We start from the raw sequence: 19,231 nt of genomic DNA on the forward strand, positions 1-19,231 counted from the left end.
AGTCAGCAAAAGTAAAATCACACAGCTGTAAAGGCCTTTAAATAAGATTTCAAATGTATGTGAGTTTATGCAATTTACTTTGGAGAAGACTCAAAAGCAAAATATTTTATTTCTTTAAATCCCTAGCAATATACTAATCTATATATATTCCTCCAATACAGAAACACATGGATTTTCACAGCAAAGTTGGTCAACTGCACCTGTACTGGAGTTTCACTTGGGTTTTATTTAGTTCTTAAAAAAAAAACAAAAAAAAAACACACACGACTTTCCACTTAGTCTTATTATTTCTCTGCATGTTTGCTAAAGACTATCTTGCTATAGTTCCTCCTTACACATGGTTTCGCTTTCTGCTGTTTCAGTTACCTGTGGTCAACTGAAGTCCAAAAATATTAAATGAAAAATTCCAGTTTTAACAATGAAGTTTTAAATTACATGCTGTTCTGAGTAGCATAATGAAATCTTACGCTGTCTCGCTCTGGCTGGTCTAAGACATGAATCATCCCTTCATCCAGTGTATCTATCCTGTATATGCTACCTGCCCGTTAGTTACTAAGTAACCGTCTTAGTTATCAGATCGGTTATGAGACCATATTTACATAACTTTTATTATATTATAAATGTCCTATTTTACTATTGTTACTATCTTACTGTGCATAATTTATTAAACTTTTTCATAGGTAAGTGCATATAGGGAAAAATATACATAGGTTGGGTACTATCCTCCGTTTTGGCCATCCATCAGAGTTCTTAGAACATATCCCGAGGATAAGGGGGGACTACTGCATTTGATTCTCAAAAAGAGCATATTCACTTAAGAGCTCCTATTACATTCACTATTCAACTAAATCCTTTTTAAACATCCTTTCTTATGGACAGCCAAAGGTCCTTTAAGATCACTTATTTTCTTATCTTTTGTGCTATGTTGTTTCAATGTTAAGTTTAAGTGTGTGTTTTCACATTTCCTCATCTTTAATGTGACACAGTGATACAGTAGAATGAAGGGCTAACCTAGGTATGACTGCATTCCACCGAAATGATCCTGTAATCACAGAGAACAAAGGGCACGGATGGGGACAAGGAGGCCTTGCAGGCATTAGTGTGGGAGAGAAGGAGGGTTCAGGGATGAGAGACTCTAAGACTGTCCTCATTAGAGAAGAAGGCCAAGTGCCAATTGGTCTCCAAAGAACTAATTCATCATTATTTTCTTTCAGAATTTTCTACTGTAATTTTAGAAGGGTTTAACTTATACATACTAAAACTTCAACTGGTCTAAAATATTTTGATAGCAAGTATGAAAGCAGGTTCTTTTTATTTTCAAGGACTGATCTTCTTAGTAATAAACTTTTACACTCACTACTGGGAAAAAAAAACAAAAAACAAAAAACCAACTCACCAAAGACATGAGTGAGTTGTTCTCACAATAATTTCATCATTTCAAAGGAAAAATTAAAAATAAACATTCTCTTCAATATGGTCAGAACAACAACAACAACAACAAATCCCTTACTTTTGAAGCAGATTTTTTTTCAGCATTATTTTTTTTTTTGGTCACAGTCACCTGTTATATTCTTTGTAGCATCATTGCTATCATCCTTCAATAAATGTCCATCTACAAATTAATTAACTTTCGTGAGACAAATCCTTGGTAACTATTCTTCTGATTCCCATGAAAGACTCACTTTTAAGATACAATTGCAGCTGCCCCACACTGCCAGTTACTGTGTCGCACACGCAGTAATCAGCCACCACCAGGTGCCGTATCGCATTCAGCACACCACAGTCAGTCAATACAGACATCCCCAAACACACCAAGGCTGGTTTTGTCAAATGTTTTATTGAGTGTAGACATCTGGAGTACTGTAAAACATGCATTATCTGTAGATTCAAAAAGGAGCAAGCCACATTGTCCTCACTGTCAAATGTGTCAGGCTTGGCATACATGATGGAGATTAATGAAGTATCATGAGAGTAATATGGTTCCTGAAAAGCTTCCACAATTTGGAGTAGGGTCTTAATCACGTGAAAAGCAAAGCTGTTCACATTAGAGAACTTGCATTTCATTGAAGGTACACAGTATTTTAATTTTAAAACAAATAAAAATAATTCTGTTTGTAGAAGATTCCCATCCACCAACTTTGTGTGTCCCTTCAGTTTTCAGAAATTTTAATTAAAAAAAATCATATGTTTTTTGGAAATCGTATGTTTATCTGAGCAATAACTAAAATTTATTTTTTCTTTGGTTGCTGAGGTGTATTAAATTTGAAGAAGATAATATCTCCGTCTTCAACAATATAATTTCTGCCTTGTTGTCTGTACTTTCCAGCGGCCTGCAAGTAGAAAATATAGAATAAATGGGTTATTGTACAACTAATTGTGTAAGACATAAGGTAATGGTAGGAACAGATGCAAAAGGTATTATACTCATAGGTCATATATATATATATATATATATGTTGGTGTTTGTTTTTTTTTTTAAAGAAATAAATATAGGAAGGCATACAAGTTTAAAACTAGAATTTGAGAGAAGCAAAGTATTCCTGATTTGGGCAGAACTAGATTTTCTATACATACATAATCATAATGTATTCTTCACTAAATTGTTAGTATATAAATGTAATTATACGAATATCATTAAGTTTCATTACATGCTGTTTATGGTACATTTCTGATGTGTCTGCAAACATCCAGTAAGTCACTGTAACAAAACAAGATCAAGCCAGGCAGGAAAAAACACACACAAAAACTACATAACTAGTAAAAGGTTTCTTTGTTTAAAGAAATTCTGTGATGTCAAAAAAGATGGTTTCCTACAAGAACTACTACTATCAAGTGTAAAAATACACAGATTTTAAATTTTTTCCTTGTAGTTTTTTATTGGTCTTGACAATGACTATGCATAGTGCTCTGTATTAGAATGCATCATGAAGATTACCAGCACACCTCAAAGATATCACAGGTTTGTTCCAGATCGCCACAATAAAGCAAGTATTGCAATAAAGCCAGCTGTAAGTTTTTTTTCTGGTGGAGGGTCTGGCCTTCAATTTGTAAAAAACACAACATCTGTGAAGCGCAATGAAGCGAAGTGCAATAAAACGAGGTGTGCCTGTACTAACAGCCCTAGCCACAAGCAGACTCTAACAGGTTGGAACTGCAAAGACAGATTTTTTTTCCACTTGTGTATTAGTTGGCAAAGCAATTGATTCCACCTGCTGGTATGCAGATTTAGACATGCAATCAGTCAGCAATCCTAATGCAAACACATGGCAGTTCCAGAGACCCAGGTTCACCCCACGGCGCAGCACACACACTGCACCCTGAGCGCAGCAGACTCTTCAGCATCTACACTTAAACCTGCACAAACTGACATAGGTCCCTGTGACTCCATCACCGACCACTCCACAATGAGGACGTGATCTTTTGAAAAAACTCTCAAAAGTATTTTCCTTCTGTTAGAATTTACTGAGAACACAAAACCTTTGCCCAACAAGATCACTACTTCCCTTTGAACATATCGATAAGAATGTTCAAAGTCAAGTGCAATTATACTAATGAGAAACAACACTAACGAAGATCATACATCTGAGGTTAAAATTAACAAACCAGATCAGAGTTGTAGTAAGCAAATTTTCAAATACTAGCCTACATATACAAAAATCACCTACTAATAATATGTATTATTAAAACCACTATTAAAACAGCTAATTTTTAAAAAGCCTTGATACTCTAACATTTTAAATGGCACAGACACCGCCCCACACACACCCACTCTCTCACATGATTTTTATAAAGACATGATATATTATAGGCCGTATGCTACTTATTCTGATAATATAAAACTCACAGTTATAAAGCTATACAATTTAAATCAAATACATACTGACATGACATATTAATATACAAGTTTATATACTTTGTTACCACTCAAGTTTACTATTAATTAAAGGTGACAGTGTTTCTTTAAATTCTCTAGAGACCATTTAATTCATTTCCACTGCTATCAGAAACACTGGTTAAAAAAAAAAAAAAATCAATACCCATTTGTGAATCTTGAGTATGTATTAAACAAGACACGTCTAACCAGTTCATTTGCACTTGAAAGCAGCCATCTGTAGAAGGCAGCTTTGCCTAAGCAGATATGATTGCTAATAATGTGATATCCCTGTAGACTACAAAGCCCACACAGAGCTATTCAGTATATAGTTCACAGCACTGGCATTAAATTAGTTATGCTGCACTGGTACTAGAAATACATATACATACACACACACATATATCAATACTAATCTTCTCTCGAAGCTAAAACCTACTTGATAATATGCAAGTAAATATTTGTTGAATAAAAGAGTATATGACAACTCATAAATGCTTTATTTATTTGGAGTTTAAATTCCGAAAAGTTAGTTTTAGAGGTTAAAAACCACATAAAATACTAAATGGTATTTGAAGCTGAAAATCCAGAGGTCAATAATTTCCAACTTATAGTACAAAAGCCTCCAGTTTGTGCCAAGCATTTCTACAAGCAGGAAATATTACTTTATTGTATATTATAAAGTTTCCAGGTGTTGTTAAAGGAAATATTCACAATTTATATATCTTTCAAGTTTATTACAATAGCATATCTATCAAGAATTGGTGCAGGCTTATCACAGAGTATAAAAAAAGTATCACCTGATTTCTGAATTCTAATAATAGAAAAATATCCTTCTTTTAATTATCCTATTATATGAAAAATGTATATGCTAACATTATGTAGCATGTTGAAAAATAACCTGAGGTTTCCAAGTCTAATTAGTATTCGTGACAAAGTTCAATTTGAGTATTTGCATACCTCTCTATCGACACAGATGACAACCAGTGGAACGTTAATGACATTTGGTTGTAAACTGTAACTTCTCTCACTAATTTTTAAAAAAACAAAATGACTCCTCTTCCTGGGGTTCCAAAAGTTCTATTAAAGTCATGCTGTTCTGTATGATCTTTCCAATGATATCAATGAGAATACACTAAATTTGAAATAAACTTTTCTGCATTCCTTTCAAATTATGAATAGTGAAAACAAGAAACCTCTTTAAATTCATTAACATTTTCTATGGCAGTCTTCAAACATCAGATTAAACTAAGGTAAAGAAGCCTTGCTTATTACAATGTCAGTTTAATCACTTGACTTATCTACCGATTAGAGATGACATACCAACTAGATTCTACTAAGGAAAACATAATAAAGTCAAACAAGACTAAGCCTGAAAAAGGATTTACATTATAAAAATTAATTTATTACCCACATATAATATTGCTTTACTGTCAGAGCTGCAAAGCAAATTACATTAGCTAAAATAAAGCACAATTTTGGACCTGCCCTCTAGTGTTGAGAAAGCAAATCAAATCCCCAAATATCTTAAAAAAAAAAGTACAACCATGAAGTTTCAGTAAGAACAGATTTTTCTGTCCCTTTGAATTAATAAAAAGGATATAATACTACTTCTGCTTTAGATACTACATTTGAATATCTAAAGTAGAAGTAGTATTATATAAGTATAATTTTTCACTGGCCATCAGTGAACAAATTCTTTGAAATTATTTATAATTACTTAAAACTATTTTTTTCAGTTTTAGGAAAACACAATTCACACATTTTTAAAATTATCTAAAAGCATGTAAACATCTACAGCTGTTCAATCAGTGGATAGTAATACAACCCTGATACACAATTTAAAAGATGATTATTCATTTTAATCATGAGTATTTTCCTATCAGTAAAATTACAAAATATGAAACTATAATTCTTTACCTTGACTGCATTTTCAGAACCTTCCTCTTTAAAATCATCGTATTTCATTACTTCAGCCATAATGAATCCTTTTTCAAAGTCTGTGTGAATCTTTCCTGCAGCTTGAGGAGCCTTCGTCCCTTTCTTTGAAAAGAAAGACCAGAGAAAACTAATTGCATTTAAGATGAGGATTGTAAATGTCGAGTTTCTTTTTTTTAATCTGTAGTTGTGGCCAACTTAAACTTAGTTTAATATCAGTGAAGATGTCAGGTACACAATTAGTACCTTTTCAACGCTGGGCACTATCTGTGTGGCAGGTTTAGCACAGACAGATCAGTCGATATTAAAGAAGCACAGCTTTGTTTTTCCCTAACAGTCAGTCATCCTCAGTTTTATTGATTTAGATGCAGTGGTTTGGTTCTGGCCTGGGTTTCATTTCGATTTTCTATTCTTAACAGTGGAAAAAATAAGGATTTTAAAAGTAACTTTTAAGATATATTAGCAAAGGTTTTAAAAGGAAAAAGCCTTGAAATTTTTAGTACATCTAAAGAATATAAAAAATCAATATATAAAGAGACATTTAAGAGGTATTTTCCAACATATCATATATGTATACATAAAATACATGTTTAGCAAATAATTTTGAAATTCTTATAATAAAAATTTTGAGCATTTTACATTACACACCCTGCTTCTAACCATCACATAGGAAAATTGAAGTCGATGTAGGAAGAGAAATGTCTTGTAATTACCGCATATGTTAAATTACAAGGACATACATTTCAGACACACACAACCATGGAGAGAAATCTGAGAAATAATGGTGACCTAAAGACTGCTTAATAAAGCATGTTAAAGTGATAAGAAGCCTGACACTATAAAGCACAGTTTTTACAATAAAAGATGTATTGGGTTAATATGGCTACTCACTGATGCTTACCTGACTAAATATCTCTTAGCACATTAAATCATGGATACTTATAATCAGTCTTAAGATAAACCAGCTTTCAACATTTTCAAGTCCAGAACACATTATCTTTCTTGTTACAAATACTTAAGTTCAGAAGTTTTAAGGCTTTAAAATATATAGTAAAAATAAACCCTGGCAATTTATTTACCAACTTAGATTTGCTTTGACATTATTTTAAAAGTCTATATAAAAGGACCTTGGTTAGAAATTAATCAAACATTTTTCTTTTTTACAAAGGGGAGAGGAGATAAAAGAAAAGTGAATTTCACATTCATACAACGCATTTAACATTATGTTGAACTGCCTTCTCGTTCTATCCACATTAAATCAAAATAAATGTAACAATAAATTGCGGTAGTCAGTGCAAACAGAAATCAAAGCAGCACTAAAATTACTCATGTAGCATATATTTAAAAAGCACAATAAAAGAATGAATAAATATTTCTAAAAGTTCTGACATAATTTTTACATTCTATAACACTATGTGAGACTATATATATTTCAAAACATTTTTCAATAGTAACTACCATATTATAATACATTTACATTTAAAAGCAAGCCATTACAGTTCAGTTTCTATTGTCCTCTGGGAATAAATTAGTCATTCTTTTTGGTCCTAATCAGTACACATCAGTATTTAAAATACATATCCATTTTTAAAGAAGAAAAATTGAATATATAACATTGAAAAAATAAACACTACCTCTATGAATTCAAATTACAAAAAGGCATGAATTATTGCGCATTGAGTTTAGCTCTTTGAGCCCAACTGTGTATCTATGAAGAGCATAATGATGTCATATTGCTTTTATTGCTGAAAATGTAATCCGAGCAAAGCAAAGGAGGAAAGAACCACCCGCAACCCAAACAAACTTAGCGAATACAAAATGAAAAGCAACATCAATTTCACTGCAGACAAACCCAGTCACACAGATTAAGCAAGCACAATACTGGTGCGTCTTATCTCTGACCACAGGAGGAGGGTAGACAGATTCTACAGGATGAAGAAATTCAGACTATGTAATAGGCAGAATCAATTGTTACCTGCCTCAATCAATGCCGCTCCACTTTCACTGTTCAGCAGCTCACAAATAATTAAAGTTATCCTGGACAAAAACCTCATCTGTAATGACTAGCTAACCGCCACCATGACAAACTTCAAAGTCAGTGATATCAATCTGAATTCAATAGTGTGGAACTGGATATAGCTGATGAATAAGTATGAATCTTACCCTGATGGTCCATGCACGCACTTCATCTGGGCCTGCAGTGAAAAAGTATTCTAGTTGGAGTGCTGCAAACCCAGCCTTAATGATCTTTGGCAAAGCGCTGAAATAAAATGAAACAAATTCACATATAAGTTAATTGTGCCACAGATTGGTACAGAGCTAAAATCATTCATTTCAAGTAGAAAATGTTAAAGATACTAGTAAATGACCATTCATCTTTCTAATGCTCTTGAAGAGGTCAGAAAGCATATAACTATTGCTAAAAATCCCCTTTAAAACCAATTCTAATTGTATTAGTCTAAATATATAATTTTAATTGTTTACTATAAAAAAAAGAAAAATCCGATCTACCCATTCTATGACGATTTCCTCCAATATTAATTATTTCCAGGATGTGGGTCATGAAAGCAAAATTATTTGATTGAAATCCAATGTTTAAACAATATATTAACGGTTACTCAGAAAAAAATCAGGCAACTGATTCACCCTTTCCCCTCCCCCACTGAACATGACGAAAGAGTTTTGGCGATCATTCCTTCTCAAAATATACATAACTAATACCTATGTTATAATTAAAACACTGTACAGAGATGACAGATGACAGTTAAAAACTTAATTTAAAATAAATCTTTTCACTCTGTCTCATGGTAAAGAAAGGAGAAGATTCCCTCTTTATAATGGTAATTACTCTGTCATTTATTATTCTATCAGCGCAAGCAATTAAATTACTGCAAGGAAATAGTTGATAATAAAGTGTAGGGAAAATGAATGCTAAATTAACCTTTGTGTCGTGTTCGCTTCCAGATACTGCTGTCTCTCCTCAGCACTCAATTCTTGCAACTTGAGTTCCAAGGCCCCACTAAAAGGAATGACCAAGGCACCTGGGTCAGACTTGTCCACCCACTCTTTGATTTTTATCAACCTGTAGACAAAAAAGGGCACAACATTATCTTGTAGTGCATGCATGACTGTACCACATTCATTATTATCAAGTAGCACATACATATTCATAAGAATTGCACGGTTTTATGATGCCATCTTTTTGTGTATAGCTTTCCAAGGTCAAGGCATTAACAGGCAGCAATTGCTTCAGGTATATGCCATAATATTTTACTGCAATTTAGTTTTACTTTAGCACATTATCTATAGAAACTATTACACAAATATTTTAAAACTTTTAAAAGTTACACTAAATTTGTTCAGTGTTAACACCTATGCCCTTGAAAATCTCAATTTTATGATTTATTTTCCTTACTTTACAAAGCAAATTTTTGAAAGACAAAGTTTGTTTGTATAGAAATCAGATCTAAAAGTACCAGCCAATTTTGAAGAGTCTTTGGAAAATAATTTCTTCTACCCAAATATCTATAATACTTGCTTTAATTCCTTCTTAGATTAACAATAAGTTACATTTGTATTGTTTTGAGGGACATTTTTTGCTAATTAAAACAAATATGTCCAGAAATATACATTAACAAACCTAGTTGATTATGTATACACTGGTCTTATAAATCTCACTTTTGTAGGATCTTGAGTATAGAACTACAGATGAAAGAAATTCCTTTGAATTCAAAAGGGATTGAAAAGCCAAATCAGGAAACTGTATACCAAGTTTTATTTAAAAAGATAACTTGAACCCCTCTTCCCCCAAATCATGGAGTATTCTGATAAAGTAGCAGTGAGAACATAAGTGAACTAAGTATAATGAATATATTAATCAGGTCCCGATCCTACCACTTTACTAGTTTTTTTCCTTGGGCAGGTTATTGAACCTTTCTAGGCCTCAGTTTCCTCATCTCTAAAAATGGAGATAGTAATAGTATATATTTATTATATTATATTATATTATATTATATTATATTATATTATATTATATTATATTGAACCTAGAAAAGTAATGCCTAGCATATAGTAAACAAATATTAACAGAAATAATATCATTAATTTTCATTCTCAGATCATCACCCATATTTAGACCAAGGTTTTAATAGCTACTATTGCAAAAAAACTGTGGCAGGAATCCTTTAAGTAATCAATGCTAAGGTCACATTAGGGGAAAAGAAGGTCACTGTAGGGGAAAAGACACAAAGAATTAAATCACAGTCATTAATACTCAACCTACCAAAGAAAATGGCAGAGAATCAGAGTTATCAGAAAATTAAAAATATATGTAGCCTACTAAATAGGATTTACAATGGGATAAAGGCTTGGTATATGCTTGTTTTACAAGGCTAACTATACTTTACTTATCTAATATGTCATTAGTGGTTCTTGCTCTTCATAATATTTATTCCTTCTGGTCATATCCTTAAAACACACACACACACACACACACCAGCCCAATAAATAGATGAATAAAGATTTGTCTTAGTGTCCTTTAAATAGGAAATCTAAGCTAGATATTTTCTTGACAAAATGATGAAGGACAGGCTAAGGGAAAAAAAGGAAAATTTAATTCGATATTTTGCCTATTCTAAGTTATATCACAGACTTACACTATTCAAACAAAACTGTATATTAAAATGTAACATACATTTATGGTACATCAGATACGATCAAGTATGTAATTAAAAAAAGATCACGTACCAAATATAGATTCAATGAAAGTTTAACAAAGCAAGCCCACGAAAAAGGATAAAATAGCATATACATTTTGTTTCATAAATATGGTCAACATAACTAATAAAGCTAGAACTGTTACAAAACAATAAGAAATAATTACTTTGGCTAAAACATCAATTCAGAATAACAATAATTCTACCCTGTCATTCTAACAGCCTTTCCTGCAGAGTCCTCAGAGAGATTATTTGCATTCCTCAGGTGCTCTATTGTACAATTCAGATGAATAAAGACTTACAAATCATTTTTCTACTGCCAATGTGCGACTTTGATCTGGTGAATACACCATTGTACCTTAACTATAATTGGCAAAAAACCTGACAGTGTAGAGCATCACAAGCTTAATAACAAAGGAGAATATCTCAAAGTGTTGACAGATGATCTTCATAATGCAGAAGCAGAGCTGGTACATTTTAGCAATAAATGAGCACTGAGGTCTAAAGGTCTCTAAAGTGACTGACATCAGACCTGCTATAGCCTCACTAAAAGAAAAAGGTACCGTAGCACTCTCCGTAAAGTGAGTTAGGTTCTTTGCCTGCAAGCTTCACTTTTGTGACTTTCACTGTCACAGAAAACACAGGGAAGATGAAAAGTGAGGTAGGTTCTTTGGTTGTCTGCTTTACTTTTGTTACTTTTACTATCAAACAAAAGTGAGAAATATCCCAAAGTGATTTTTAATTAAATATTTGAAATAAACAATGGGTAATTTAAGAAATATAACTCAATTTCATGATTACTGACTGAAATACATAACACAACTATTAGACCTGATGGTTACAAAAGTGTGATAATGAGGCCAAGATCACAAGTTTGAACCCCATTGGGACCATTTACCTTTTGCAGAAAAATGTCTATTCTATTGCTACAAACCATGCCCCAAACTGTAGTTAGTCATCTAAAGAATGTAGGCTACTGGCATATGAGGGATATTGAAAAAATCAAAGTAGAGCTCAGTATCAATACTAAAAAAACAATTTCAAGTATATTTTACCAAAGTGACTGAATAATAATCGCCATATACAAACGTTAGCAGATGTCTGAAACCTATGCAATTGTTAGTGATCAAAATAATGATAATATTGTCATAGACCATCTACGAGTGGAGAAGAAACATTCAAGACAACACACTCCCAAAGAGTTAAACTGTAAAGATTTTCATAAAATGTATTCATTTTACAAATTTTATGAACAGAGTAGTGCAAGAGGATCCATTCTTCTCTTATGGAGCCAGATTGATTTCCCCAAAGTCTTAGGAGTGACAAATGGGAAGAGGAACTGCCACTAGTACACTGGTATGTTTGATTCTTTGGCAGAATAAGATCTTTATTATTAAGTCAGAATTCGATTTCTCAAAGACTGTGTCTCAAATTTACCTTCAGTTTTATGATCTGTCTTAGCCGGTCTTGAAATCCAGATTCTATAATTTGATTTTCCCAGGGTTAGTTTACATTGTATTTGTCTTCCCAGATACTAATTTTATTTCTAAAAATTCTATTTGTTTCTCTTTCAAATCTACCCACTCTTTTTGTTGGAGAATATTTTACTCTTGTTTAATAAATTGTTAATCCCTTTCGATCTCTTCAGCAGATTAATTTAAAAGTTCCTTTCAGACTGCTCTAACTACTTCTAATTTCTCGGTATAACTTTGTCCCTACCATCTGTCATCTGCTAACCTCTGACAATTGGCTCTTGTGTATGTGCTGTGTTGTTCTGGTGTGTGAGGTCATTTGGCAGCAGCAGTTACATAGTTATGTTCCAAGGGAATGTGTGGTCCCCAAGTTGTTGAGATACATATCTACGTGATAGTTTTATGGTTGTTGCTTCTAGGGAAAGACCTATAGAAAGTATCTTGGGCTCTGGGTCATTTTAAGGCTTAGTGTTTCAGCTCTGAGTTTATTGGTACTGCAAATTAAGGGCCCCTACCTCCTATAGTGCAGACAGGTCTCCAATTTCCTGAGATTAACAGTTTCCTCCCTTGTTCAGAAGGGGTGCAAGTGGGGGCCTTTTTCTAGTAATTGATTATGGAAAGGATAGCTTTTTTTAGGCTTTATGAGCGACAGCTTTTCTAGGCTTGTTCCAGCAGCACCTGTAGCATAAGGCCTGTGCTGAATTTTTAGTCCTATATGGACATATAAACGCAGTTTTCCCTCAGGACCATAAACTCTGCTGTCAATGGGTCCTCTTTGTTTTGGGCATCTAGAGAATCCTTTTTCTTGCTTTCAAGTCCCACCATGTGTTCTAAAAATACCACACCATCATCAACACCACCCTTTTCTGGTTATTTTCTCTGGTGTTTCTACATATTAGAAACAAGAAGAATATTTCTTATATTGGCTCAGTCCACCATCTTAACTCAAAGCTGTCCATACTAGAGTTAAATCCTTCATTTCATTGTGTTCTAATACAATAGCTTTCAACATTTTTTGACATCACCCACAGGAAGAAATGGATTTTATACTTGACTCAAACATATGGTGCACAGACATTATTTTTATACATATCCAAACTGATACAGGTTTTACAAAACAATACTTACCTTTATAATGGGAAATAAAATAATCCCAATGACTATTTGATATTTTGAATAAAACTAAATTCTTGCAACTTAAAATAAACCCCTGAAATAGTTTTCTCTAATATACTTTTTTTTCTTTTTTTTTAAATTAAATTATTATCTGTGTACATATAGCATTGCTCTAATATACTTTAATAAGAACTTTAATTTATTCTTTTCTATACTTCATGTCCATCTAGCCATTCAACTACCCTCAGCTACTCAAATTGTATTTTCTAAAAATCCTTTAAAGATGGCTCAATCTAGTACTAAAGCTGAGTTACATTATCATTCCTATCTTCATTGAATATTAGAACTCTCAAATCTGCTTATTCTACTTTACAACATCAAAATATGTTTAAAATCTGAAATTTTTACATATGGTAATATTAGGTCTTATACACACCTTATAGAGTTTTGTGTGTGAATCTAGGTCTTGACTTTTTTAAAAAAAAAGTCAGCAGTGATATGTTTCTGACTGAATATAACTGCTGGCAATACCACGTGTTAATATTCAGAAAAAGATGCAACTTACACAAAGGAGGACCCAGAGCTGGTTTATTCAGTGACTTGACATCATTCAGTAAATGTTATGAAGTACCTGACCTTTACTAAGCAAGTTCCCCTCGAGTTATTCATGGTATGGATGGACCATAAATCCAGGGGACATGGATAAACAGTGAGGTCATTTCTAGTCTCCCCCTTTATTAGAAATATGGCTTACTTTCACTTCTATTAAAACTGTTCAGCCCGGCTGGGGTGGCTCAGTGGTTGAGTGTCGACTCATGCACCAGAGGTTGCTGATTTCAATTTCCTGACCGGGTTGCAGGCTTGATCCCTAGTAGAGGGCATCCAAGAGGCAGCGGATAAATGATTCTCTCTCATTGATGTTTCTATCTTTCTATCCCGATCTTTTCCTTTCTCTCTCTAAAATCAATCTCTCATAAAAAAATTAAGGCTATGGAAGGTAAGGTTATTTTTTTCAAGTTTATATAAACATTATTTAGTCAACTCAATTACAAATGGCAAAAATACTGAAAACCTGCACTAAAAGTAATAGCACAAACTACATGCAAACTAAAACATATGCCATAAATAATATTCATTCACAGTAAATAAATTAGCTCTAGAAAATAAAAAAATTCCCAACTCTTAAAAATTCTTTGTTGAGTAAGTTATTAAGGAAGTCAGTGGGGGGAGAAAGGGAGAAAGAAGACATAACAAAAAGATAATTTTCTAGTATAATTGATTAGTGTCTGGAAATTAATCTCTCTTCTAAAAGAGATTACCATCTTTGATGTAGGTAATAAACTTCAAATTTCAGTGTACTTCACAGAGTTATACAGAATAACAATTACAACTTTGCTCCTCAGAGTGTGGCACATCATTTGGGTGCTAGTTAGAAACACAGAATCTCATAATCTGCATTTTAATAAGGTATTTCTTATGCATGTTAAACTTCCAGAAACACTGAACTAGTAAAGGACTTTGAAAATAAAAGCACATTAACTGAAAGCATAAAAATGTTTAAGATAACTCTGAAGACCAACTGGTAACTAAGCAAATGCTGACTACCTACCCCACAGACCCCACTGATATGAGAGGAGCGAGAATAATAGAAAAACTCCTGCTTACATTTCCCAGGTTCAAAAACCACAAGAAGGAAAAGTCACTAGAATTTCAAGAAGTATGAGGGAAATGTTTGCTCTGAATTCCCTGCAATGTCAAAGAAGTTTCAGATTCATAGAAAAATTAACTGACAGAATTATCTAAAAATAATTAATTTAGACAGTTTCTTATTTTATGAGACACAATTATCCCTCTCTCATTCTAATAAGACTTAATTCCTGGGAAAACATATGTAGTAATTAGCTTTAGAGTCTAGATTCAAATTACAAGAAGTGATTCCAGCAGAGAGGACTTTCATGGACTCTGAGTTCATAACAAGTAAAAGGGATATTACCACAAATTGTTTGCTATGAGGGCCTCACAGAACCACTCTCTGGAAAACCACATTCATTGTGTGGTCACTATGATAAAATGGTATTTGTATCCATACATAACTACATATATATGTGTATGTGTATGCATAGAAAAGAAAAATTCTAGAGAAATGCACATTACTTTTGCAGCAAATAAACAATGGGTTTCAGGTTTTCTGTTTCGAGGATTAATAAGCTTTCTGACTCTAATGGCAACTGGAAGGTTATGAGGAAATTGAAATGATAGATGTTATGACAAGCAGACAACCTTAAAAGCAAATTGGAAGAATTGGAATATATTGATCCCAACACTTTGGGCTCACCATGACTCTGGGATTTCTTCTCTTAATATGCTTTTAATAATGCAATTAATCTGTGTAACATGTAACAACTGTATGAAAAAAAAATTCTATAATGAAAAGGTCCCTTTAATAAATCTCTTGCAATGAATAAACAAGAGAAAACATCAAGGTGAATTAGTTGAGTAAATCATAGTAATCACATTCTCCAGCTGGCAACTGGTTTGAGAATGGGCACAGGAACCAGATATGGTCAATGGGGCAAGAAGAAAAACCTAGGGAAAGATCACAAGGTTTCATTTGGCTCTTAAAAAGACGAGTCTCTGCTGTCCATTCTGTCTGGATCTTACCCCAGTAATGCCAGAATTTTGTGACTTCAAGAGTGGAAGTGGGGAAAGATGAGAAAAAAACCTTTTTCTTGATAATATAACAGGACATTGAATTAACCAACCCTGGAGACAAACTACCCTGTTGTTAATCTTCACCAGAGGATATCTATAAAAATAAAAGTATAATATGCTAATTAGACCCGATAGCTGAACGACCTTCTGGACAAAGCCATGGTGGCGAGGGCTGAAGCAGAGGTGGTTAGGGGCAATCAGGCAGCAGGCAAGCAGTTAGGGGTAAGCAGGCAGGCAAGCAAGTGATCAGGGGAGGTCAGGCAGACAGGCAGAGGCAGTTAGGGGCGATCAGGTAGGCAGGCAGAGTTAGGGGCGTTGAGGCAGGCAGGTGTGGGATCGGGCCTAAACTAGCAGTTGGAGATCCCCCGAGGGGGTCCCGGATTATGAAAGGGTGCAGGCTGGGCTGAGGGACACACACCCCCATGCACGAATTTCGTGTACTGGGCCTCTAGTCCTATGTAATAAAAGCCTAATATGCTAAGTGTTGTTGGACCGTTCGACCAGTCACTATGATGTGCACTGACCACCAGGGAGCGGACGCTCCAATTGGTAGGTTAGCTTGCTGCTGGGGTTCGGCTGATCAGGACTGGGCGAGATGAGGCCAGACACGCCCTGGAGCCCTCCACGGTTCCCTCCCCAGCCTCTAAAATATTGCTTCTAATTAATTAACTTCCTTTCAATGTGCATGAATCTATATATATAAAAGATTAATATGCTAAGTGTCTGACCATCCGACCAATCACTATGATACACACTGACCACCAGGGGACAGATGTTCAATGCAGGAGCTGCCATGATGTACACAGAGAAACGGCACCAAGGACCTAGCACCCACAAAGCAACACTTGGCTTCCCCCAAGTGGGACACAGGCCCCGCCACCACCCTGAGCGACAGCCCACCAAATCGCAGCTGACACTGTCGAGGCTCCATGATACAAAATGTAGCCCACAGGCCAGCCTAGCCCAGAAATGGTGGCTGTGGACGCCAGGTAAAGATGTCATGTAGCAACACCTGGCTTCCTCTCCCTAGCAATGACTAGCCTCCTTGCAGTTTCTTCAGCCCAGGAACATGACTTGCTTTGTAGCCAGGTGCAAACATTTCACACTGTAACCAAATGTTTGTGAAGTGTTTTCCCATGCCTCATTTCATTTGATCCTTACAGAAGTCCTAGAGTAGGTAGATAGGAGACTCGATGGAATCCTGTTTTCTTTTCATTACCCAGAAAATGGAGATTTAGAAAGTTTAGAAACTTGATCCAACTGAAAAGAAGTAAGAAATGGTGGACCTTGAAAATGACTTCAGGTTTTCTCACTGCACAGAATATAGTCAAACACTGCTGCAGTTAAATATTTTACCCTTTTTCTCCCAGTGTGGTCTATAATAATAATCTGCTTCATGTTGATATTTACTTCTGTGTTGCTAACAATTACCTAAAAGAGAATTTGGAGTGCTTCATTGGGCTGGAAAAAGTTTAGCTAAATCAGAAAGCAGGTCTAATTAAGCAAGTTTATTTTATATAAGTAAAAGGCTAAGCTTACTTGCACATGTGTGATATATATAAAGTTCTCACTGGTGCCAATCGCATTCATGTGTTTCAATGTGTCATTGTTGGTTGTGAATTGGGCGAATAGTGATATTAAAATATTTCTTCTAATTAATTTATTTTCAATGTACATGAATTCGTGCACTGGGCTTATAGTATAGAAGTATTTTATGTATTTTTATTGATTTCAGAAAGGAAGAGGGAGAGAGAAATGATGCGAGAGAATTACTGATTGGCTGCTTCCTGCACACTCCCACCCTGGGGATCTAGACCACAACCCCTGCATGTGCCCTGACCAAGAATCACAGTGATCTCCTAGTTCACAGGTCAATGTTCAACCACTGAGTCATGCCAGCTGGGATACCAGAGTGGGAGGGGTGGAGGGAGGAGAAAGAGAGTGAGACTGGTTGCCTCCCAGGACCTGACCAGGGCCAGAGATCACACCTGCAACCCAGGTACATGTCCTTGATTGGAATCAAACCTGAAACCCTTCATTCCGCAGGCTGACCACTGAGCAAACCAGATAGGGCCATTATAACCACTGAGCAAACCAGATAGGGCCATTTTACCATATTTTAATAAAAGCCTCTCCTTTCCTATTTTTTGTCCCTCCCTATTCCCTCACCTTGACTTACTTTTATTTATAGCACTTATGATCTTAGTGTTTACTGTCTTCCTCCCAGCATTGGTGAACCCTCTTTATCCCAGTTATTAGGGCAAGGAGACTTTTGAATATTTTGTTCACTGCCTTATCTCCAGCAACACTTATAATAGTGCCTGTCACAGCAGATGCTAGGTGAATGTTGGGGGGATCAATGAATAAGAGTAAATTAAGTTGAAAGGTAATCTAAAATATAATAGGTAAACAAACACTTGGAAGTACATACATATGATCCTTATAGACCTTAGCTACCAGTCTTTTCTGGCAGAGTCAACTTATAGACATTAATAAGCTATAGTTGACTTGACCAGGAGATATGCATGTTTATAAGCTAGAATGGTAAAGTTTAAAACAGTGTTTCCCAAACTTCTCTCATGATAAGAATCACCTGGTGGAGTTGTTAAAACACATATTCCTGAATCCCAACTAAGAAGTGCTAAACTAGAATTTTTGGGAACATATAGGTAAAATTGTATACTTAACTAGTGCTCTAAGACAGATTTTATATACAGAGCACTAAGTTAGGTAAGCAATTTTACCTATATGTTCTCAAAAATTCTAGTTTAGCACTTCTTAGTTGGGATTCAGGAATCTGTGTTTTAACAACTCCACCAGGTGATTCTCATCATGAGAGAAGTTTGGGAAACACTGGTTTAAAATCATACCAACAGAAATGGAGGAAGCATACCTAATTCAAGTTCAATTATATAACAAAAATTCATAGTATAGTGGGGTTATTTTGATTCCCAAGATAATCTGTGGCTTGATCTACTTGTAATTCAAATATGAACATCAAGGTTCATTATGAATGTACCAAAATGAGCATCTCAAATGTTAAGATGTTCCCTGAGTCTCAGGCTACTAATTTATGATTTGTGTTCATTTTAAGTAGCCCCAAGCTGGGTACATTTTTGACACTTTAGAACATTGTTTCTCAAAATATAAGTTTCTGGATCATCTGTGAATCCAGAACTTTATAAGAAAACCTATATTTATAAATTCTGGAAGTAGGATTTGCACCCAATCCTTACAACACTTCGCACTCTGATGGCTGAGAGCTAGTATTTTTGAATCTCTGTCTTCTTTTTATTGTTGCAATTCTATATTTGAATCTTAAATATTACATATAGAAATATTTTGTAATTAAAGTTGTCATGAGGTACAAAACCAATTATTTACAGCTTGAGACCATAAAAAAATTG

The 19,231-nt window shown here is 34.5% G+C and overlaps 1 protein-coding gene across 1 annotated transcript in view; it reads right to left on the bottom strand.

Moving 5' to 3' along the window:
- Positions 1-1,818: 1,818 nt before the first annotated feature.
- OLA1 (Obg like ATPase 1) overlaps positions 1,819-19,231 on the bottom strand; it is a 121,598-nt gene continuing 104,185 nt past the window's right edge. Inside the window, exons 8-11 of the mRNA XM_084892675.1 lie at positions 8,751-8,891; positions 7,973-8,069; positions 5,792-5,914; positions 1,819-2,330 (exon numbers count right to left, since the gene is read on the bottom strand). Of these exons, the coding sequence (XP_084748801.1) occupies positions 2,229-2,330; positions 5,792-5,914; positions 7,973-8,069; positions 8,751-8,891 (463 nt within the window). The 3' untranslated portion in view covers positions 1,819-2,228. The remainder of the gene's footprint in view (positions 2,331-5,791; positions 5,915-7,972; positions 8,070-8,750; positions 8,892-19,231) is intronic.

Source organism: Pipistrellus hanaki, assembly GCF_964339955.1.
Source record: "Pipistrellus hanaki genome assembly, chromosome: 8".
NCBI classification, from domain to species: domain Eukaryota; kingdom Metazoa; phylum Chordata; class Mammalia; order Chiroptera; family Vespertilionidae; genus Pipistrellus; species Pipistrellus hanaki.